We start from the raw sequence: 7,679 nt of genomic DNA on the forward strand, positions 1-7,679 counted from the left end.
CCATCGCTTTTTTCTTCATACATGTATCTTCCTTACCCTTTACATTGTTTTTTGCATCGTTTCCATCGCTTACATTGTTAATAAAGTAATACAAATGTCACTTCAGCTCGTCCTACTTATTGCCATATTAAAATTATTGCCTCCTCGTCGAATATTTAAATAATAATAATAATCTTCACTAGTTTGAGGGAAATAGACAATAATAATAATAATAATAATTTTACAAGAAGTCGGAGGCGGATAATACTTCAATAACGAAGGTACGTGTTGGGTCGTAAGTATCCACGCAAACACACATCCAGTCAAAATAAGGCACTTGTCAAAGTATCCGAACGTTTTCGGTCCCTTCTCATCAAGGATTATACAGGGAATGGCTCAAGTTGGAAAGACTAAAACTTATATAGCGTAAAGATATGAGATAACAACACTCGTGACAAGGTGGAAAATTATCAAGTTCAGCACGACACAAAACTCGAAGGAAATAATAATAGTGACAAGAACATAGTGAGCAAATTAAGTTACATTGTTAACACCTCGACGAGGGGTAACACCAAACAATTGTAGCGACAACACATTTTCTTTCTGTACGCAAAGTTCCGTAAGTTAGATCCTGAACTTTGCGTACAGAAAGAAAATGTGTCAGGTCAGCTGAAATATAGCTCGTAGCTGTACCGATATGTCCTATGCGGCCGAAACAGATTGCTGTCTGCAGCTTTGGATAACTACGCAGTCACCAATACTCCTTGTCGGTTTTGTGCCAATTTGGCGCTCTCGTTTACCGTATATAATCTGGTTTCATTACTTATAACTTCCTATTAGACATCAGTACATATTGTAAATGCACGCTATGAATTTCCTGTGCATACTTCTCAACGACTAATGAATTTCTCCTGATCAGTGCAAGGATTGTACATGCCTCGATTTTATTATGATCTCAAGTATTGAACATCAGATCCATAAAAGGTCTGGTACTATAAATACTCCAAGCACAGTACACAGAATTATCACTTCCCATCTCGATTTCGATAGTGTTTGGACGACATGGATTTTGCAGGTAATTTAGTGGTTTTGTATGAAACAAATCTTGCACATACCTGTACGTAACCAAGCTTCATGCACTGTGTGACTACAAACAGCTCCATTCATGCCCCTATTCGCCAATGCACTTTGATGTGTCTTTGTTTCATTTGTTTTACACATTACAAAATCTACTAACGTGGTGACAAAGACGGGTGAAAGGTAGAAACCAAGTGCCAGCCAATAAAATAATGTTGACGACTAGCTTCACATCTGAACCCTTCTACAAGTAGTATGAGACAGTGTGTGTGTGTGTGTGTGTGTGGATAAGTATGGGGGTGGTTTGAGTGTGCGTGTGTGTTTTTCACCATATGCAGCCCGCACCTTGAGGTGTGTGTGTGTGTGTGTGTGTGTGTGTGTTTCAGTAAGCTGCCCAAGGAGGCAGTTTGAAATTTTTCTGCTCCTGACTTTTTCTTGTTTTTCGAGTACTTTTGGGCGAAAGAGAGGCCTGGAGCGACCCCTTGAGGGTTGTCTCCAGGGCCAGTACGTAGACAGTGAGCTGCCGACGACGGGAGCCACGTAGCAGGAGGACGAGGCGAGTTTTTTTGATACCGCCACCTCTTGCTGCGCCCGAAGTCGCCACTCGCGGTGGTGTGACGAGCCCCTGAGTGGAATATCTCCATCCAGCTCCGAAAAGCTATGAAGTACGTCAAGGAGAGGGAGAAGAGTGGGAGAGAGGGACGGCGCTGCTTGACGTTTGGGTCGTGGAATGTTCGCTCCCTTGTGGAAAGGAGTGGCGGCGTAGCTACGGCGAGCGTTTCTGGCCGAGTAGCAGAGGACAGGAAATGTCGTCGTGTTGCTGCCGAGCTGCGCAGGTTGAACGTGGCGGCGGCTGGATTGCAGGAGACACACTGGTTCGGCGATGACATTTATGTCGTTGACGGTTTTACTATCTTGTGTTCGGGTCGCCCCGTGCCTGGCGATGGAGCTCCGGGCAACAGACGAGGAGAAGGAGTCGCCCTGGCACTCAATAAATTTGCAACAGACGCGTGGAAGAATGGTGGTTCGGTCTGGCGGGCTGTGGGCCCTCGTCTTGTCACTGCACGTCTCAAATTCGCCCTGCGTGGGGGAGAAGTCGCATGGGTGACGGTAGTCAGTGCGTATGCTCCGACTTATGCAGCTCCGCGTGCCAGCAAAAATCAGTTTTACGAACAGTTGCAGGAGGTAATAGCTGGCGTTCCTGACAGGGACTGCTGTATTCTGCTTGGAGACTTCAACGCCCGTGTGGGTTCAGGAACAGCTGACGATGGCTGGAGTGGTGTGCGCGGCATGCATGGTTTTGGACAGTTGAATTCCTCTGGAGATGAGCTACTGTCGTTTGCAGCAATAAATAATTTGTGGATCTGCAACACCTGGTTCCCCAAGCGGGATATCTTCAAGCGGACGTGGCAGCACCCCGGCTCTCTGCAGTGGCACTGCATCGACTATATCTTGATGCGTCAGGATCATCGGCGATTTTGCAGGGACGTGCGCGTTGTTCGTGGTGCTGAGTGTGGCAGTGACCACCAGCTGCTTTGTATAGTCTTTGAGTTCCCGCATCGCCCGGTGGGGGTTGCCCGACGTGGAGCGAGCCGGGGGCGCCGATTTAATGTCGGCAAGCTGCGGAGTAAGGCGGTGGCCGAGCATAATCAATCGGATTCCTGCGCATCCACGTTACAAGACGTCAACGATGTGGGACGTCGCCCCCCGCGCTGCGTGACCACCGCGGACAAGTATCGTGCCGCTTTATCTGCTGGATTGCGAGATTGCTGGAGCAGCGATGGTAGCGTTGGGGAGAAGTGGACCCATGTGCGCAATACCGTGGTTGCCACAGCCGCTGATGTATTGGGCCCGAGCGAACGCCGTCAGGCCGACTGGTATGATGACAACTCTGCAACCATACAGCCCCTTCTGCGCGCCCGCAATGAGTGCTACGCGGAGTGGCTTGCCCACGGTCAGCAGAGGGGCGACACGTATTGGGCCAGCTTCGGGGCTGCTCGATCGCAGGCGCGCGCAGCCGTTGTAAATGCCAAAGAGGCTTGGATTTTGAATAAGGCACAGGAGGCAACAGAGGCGCGCTTCAATGGGGCAGTCGTCTGGAAATGCGTTCATGCTATCCACGCTGCATGTGAGGGATTAACTCCGTGCAAGACTTCCGCCATTAAGGACGAGAATGGAAACCTGTGCCAGTCGACTGAGGATCAATGCAAGCGGTTCCAGAGGCATTTCACATCTGTCCTGAACCCAGAGAGCTCGTACAACCCCGATATCATGGCTTGCGTTGAGCAGCGACCTGTAGTGTCGAGCCTTGAGGAACCACCAACCATGCATGAGATCTCCAAGGCCATTTCTCGACTTCGCAATGGCACCGCTGCTGGTTCATCGAGGATACAGCCAGAGTTGCTAAAGTTCGGTGGCGAGGAGCTCAACAACAAGCTCATGGAGCTGTTTGGAGATGTGTGGCGAGATGGCTGCGTTCCGCGGGAGTGGGCGGATGCTACCCTCATCCCCATTCCAAAGAAGGGAGATTTGTCGCAGTGCGACAATTGGCGGGGCATTGCGTTGCTGGATGTGGTCGGCAAGGTCTTGGCGAGTGTCCTTCAGAGAAGGCTGCAGGTATTCGCAGAGGAATTTCTCCCTGAGTCCCAGTGCGGGTTCCGGCGAGGGCGTGGCTGCTCTGACATGATCTTCACCGTCCGACAGCTCATGGAAAAGTCAATCGAACATCAGGCCAAGGGATTTTTTGTGTTTATCGACCTGAAGAAGGCCTATGATTCAGTGCCCAGGGGGTGTCTGTGGCAGGTCCTCGGCCGTGCGGGAGTACCAGAAAAGCTTATCAACATCATCCGGTCGTTCCACGACCCCATGTCAGCATCGGTGCAGTTCAACAACATATTATCAGACCCGTTCAGCATTGGCAATGGTCTTCGCCAGGGGTGCTCTATGGCGCCGGTCCTTTTTAATATCTTTATGTGGGCCGTGATGACCCAGTGGCAACACCGCGTCAGGAGAGTTGACGGGGTTGGCTTCGAGCTCCGCTCAGCATACAGCAGCGATTTATACCGTAAACCCCGCCGTGACGACCAACACCATTGCCTAACAGATTCCCAGTTTGCTGACGACTCTTGTTTATTCGCTACGACTCGGTCTGGAGCGGGGGCAGCATTGTGCTGTCTTCACGAGGTGGCGTCGGGATTCGGCTTGACCATCAGTGCAACGAAGACTCAGTTTGTAGTTGTTGGCCCCGGCATCACGCTTACTGACCGCGCTCCCCTCCAACTTGGTCAAGCGGAGGTGGAATGCGTACCGCATTTCAAATACCTCGGTTCTGTAGTGGACAGCGGTTGCCGTTCGTCTCGGGACATCGCCGCAAGGATTGCCCAAGCCTCCAGGGCCTGCGGTGCTCTTCGGAGGTCTGTATTCTCCAATCCACATCTGCTGATGCACACCAAGCGGTGCGTATTCAATGCTTGCGTTCTGTCCCTGCTGTTGTATGGCTCTGAGTGCTGGACGCCCCTTCAGCATGACCTGCAGAAGCTCTCAACCTTCAGCATGAGGTGCATCCGATCCATCCTCGGGGTCTCTCGAAGCCGGATGTGGGACGAACACATCACCAATGAAGAGCTACTGGTGCGCTGGGGAGACTCCGAGACGATTAAAGACAAAATTGCACATCGGCGGTTGGAGTGGTTGGGGCATGTGGCGCGGATGCCGGACAACCGCATCCCAAAACAGGTACTGCTTGGCTCCTTCTTGCAGCGTCGCCCAGCACATGGCCCACGCCGCAGATGGAAGGACTGTGCTGTCCGAGATCTACGTGCCCGTGGCGTGGAGGCATCATGGTATGATGTTGCATGTGAGTCTCGCGCGGAGTGGCGCAGCACCTACCAAGAGCCTGACAATGTGCCTGAGCCTCCGCCCCGAGTGGTATGTACGGTATGCGGACGGGATTTTGCACGGAAAGGAGACATGGCTCGGCATAAGTGTCTGGAGGAGCGTGCGCGGCCTGTGTCTGAGCAGCGGGGCGCCAGTCAGTGCGGGCGGTGTGGGCGGTGGCTGAGAAGCCGCGGTGGCTTGGTCCGGCATGTGTGTGCCTCAACGGTGGATGCCGCAGTGCCACCTGGAACTACCGGAGCGTCGGCACCGGCGGAGGGATGTTGTGCCGCGCATTGTGACAGGTGTGGTCGCTGCTTTCGCGGTGTCCGGGGACGGGGAAGGCATCGCTGTTCAAGGGTGGCTCATAGACCAACAGCAGCGGAGCGCTCAGCCTTCCAGCACGTGTGCATATGCGGCAAGCGGATGCGACTACCCGTGCACCTGGAGCGTCATCGAGCGTCGTGTCCTCTCTCTCTCTCTTCTCAAGTTTCCCAGTGATGGGATCACGTGACCCTTTTGCGGCAGTGACTCTACAGGACAGGACAGGACAGGTGTGTGTGTGTGTGTGTGTGTGTGTGTGTGTGTGTGTGTGTGTGTGTGTGTGTGTGTGTGTGTGTGTGTGTGACCTTCCGAGTTCGCACAGAGGTGGATAGCACTGAACGTTTATTGCAGCAAATACTTATACAACAATCTCTTTTCTGTTTTATATTATATTAAATTCACTGCATGCTAAGAAAACACATTTAAAACACCTTATGTCAATTACAGCGCTGACCAAAGCAGGAGGTTGCGTAAGGGCAAAACGCGTAGGAGGTGCGGGGTTGGATTTCGCACCCAATGCGTTTAAAGAGGATTTGGACCATTTTTTGGGTAAGCACCATTGTACTTGATACTGTGGGTAGAGGAACTGTTGAAGATGACTTCGAAGCATTCCATCGTTCAATTGGAAAATTTTGTAACACTAGTGTCCTCTATTGATCTCCCACAGTTCTCCGGCAGTGGAAAGGTTTACGTTTTGAGCAGGAATCCTGATATGAAAAAGAGAACAGTCTGGGGCCCACCATTATTCAGGCCATCTGGAGTCGTCATTCATACTCATCACCCTGATAAGCCAACCCGGCGCAAGATTGAGGGTCCCAGTCTTGATGAAGAACTTCGTTCCGGCACACTTTATCGTAAGGAGTGGGTGACTGATGACCGATGGCATAATCCTGCAATTCTTCTCGAATTCAAGCCAGTTTCTTCCGAATTCCTGCCAGGGACCTACCTAAAGTATGTTTTCGTCTTTTGTTTCGACACCTTCCATGATGATGCTGGCGTATGTCATTGGATTATTGACACTCTATATGTGGATGTCTTCGGTCTGGAGGATATCATCTTTCCCGGTGAAGATGGCGGGAAATGGAATTTATCGCGTAAGGAATCAACACTGTGGGTGAAGGAGATGGTGCTATGCTCAAATTCTAAGGGAATGGACACAATGAAGGTCGAGCAAAACCTGTTTCCAGACTCTTCTACGCCACTAATATGGGGGGCTCCGCTGCGTAGTCCTGAAAATATTTCCAATTTTGCTTTCGAAGAATTCCTGTTGGATCTAAGGTTGGCTACAAGGAACACGGATTATACTATAACCGGACCAGATCCGTCGGATTTTGGGTTTTTTTCAAATTGTCATGTCTATTGACAAGGTTAGGGATTGTCGAAGTAGATACTGTGGTCACGGCTGCATCGTAAATATAGTATTTATTCTGCAAGTCCAGGCCAATGTTCGCAAGATAACTCTAACACATTTTTCTTTTACACGGCAGTAGGTGCATGCTAAAGATTTCCTATGAACAATTCTCATCGACTAATGAGTTCTTCCCGATTACTGCAAGGAGTGTAGATGTCTTGACTTTAGTATTGAACATTATGATATTAAGTTTTGAAAACGAGGTCCCCACTAAATAGCTTGTGCTTATTACTAATATTACATCTGTCTTTAATTCTTAATGTTGTTGTTGTTGTTGTTGTCGTTGTTGTCGTTGTTGTTGTTGTTTTTGAATTTTGAATTCTATATTCTCACGGTGTTGTTGCTGTTGTTGTTTTGGTTGTTGTTGTAGTTGTTGTTGTTGTAGCTGTTGTTGTTGTTGCTGTTGTTGTTGCTGTTGCTGTTGCTGTTGCTGTTGCTGTTGCTGTTGCTGTTGCTGTTGCTGTTGCTGTTGCTGTTGTTGTTGTTGTTGTTGTTGTTGTTGTTGTTGTTGTTGTTGTTGTTGTTTTTGTTGTTGTTGTTGTTGTGGTTGTGGTTGTGGTTGTGGTTGTGGTTGTGGTGGTTGTGGTTGTGGTTGTGGTTGTGGTTGTGGTTGTTGTGGTTGTAGTTGTTGTGGTTGTAGTTGTGGTTGTTGGTTGTTGGTTGTTGTTGGTTTTTTTGTTTAGATTTGAAAAATAAACACGCACAATTGGTCAATTACCTGATGTCGTTTCCTACATCGCTTTCGAAAGTGTTTGGACCACATGGGTTTTTGAGATTCTTTTTTCGTTCTGTACGAAATACACGACGACACACATGCAGGTACATTTACTTACGATGTATTTTCCACATATTCACAACAACATACAAGTAGTATAGGACGAGGGGGTTCTGGCTCACCTTCCAGGTGAGCCAAAATCGACTTTCTCGATCGGCCCTTCGGGCCCCTCTCCAAAGGCTGTGTTTACATGAAGCGTTTCAACCCGGGTTGAGTTCGACCCGGGTCAGATTTCAACCC

At 49.6% G+C, this 7,679-nt stretch overlaps 1 protein-coding gene across 1 annotated transcript; it reads left to right on the top strand.

Annotated features, from left to right (window-relative positions):
- Positions 1–1,716: 1,716 nt before the first annotated feature.
- Positions 1,717–7,304, top strand: LOC135821283 (uncharacterized). Its single transcript, XM_065334338.1, has 2 exons — positions 1,717–4,791; positions 7,290–7,304. Exons 1-2 carry the CDS (start codon positions 1,717–1,719, stop codon positions 7,302–7,304), a joined length of 3,090 nt encoding a protein of 1,029 aa, XP_065190410.1.
- The last annotated feature ends 375 nt before the right edge of the window (positions 7,305–7,679 follow it).

Source organism: Sycon ciliatum, chromosome 7 (assembly GCF_964019385.1).
Source record: "Sycon ciliatum chromosome 7, ocSycCili1.1, whole genome shotgun sequence".
Classification (NCBI taxonomy): domain Eukaryota; kingdom Metazoa; phylum Porifera; class Calcarea; order Leucosolenida; family Sycettidae; genus Sycon; species Sycon ciliatum.

Bases quoted from the DNA above. Each gene is read 5' to 3' on its own strand.
- LOC135821283 (XM_065334338.1), top strand. From the start codon at position 1,717: ATGAAGTACGTCAAGGAGAGGGAGAAGAGTGGGAGAGAGGGACGGCGC.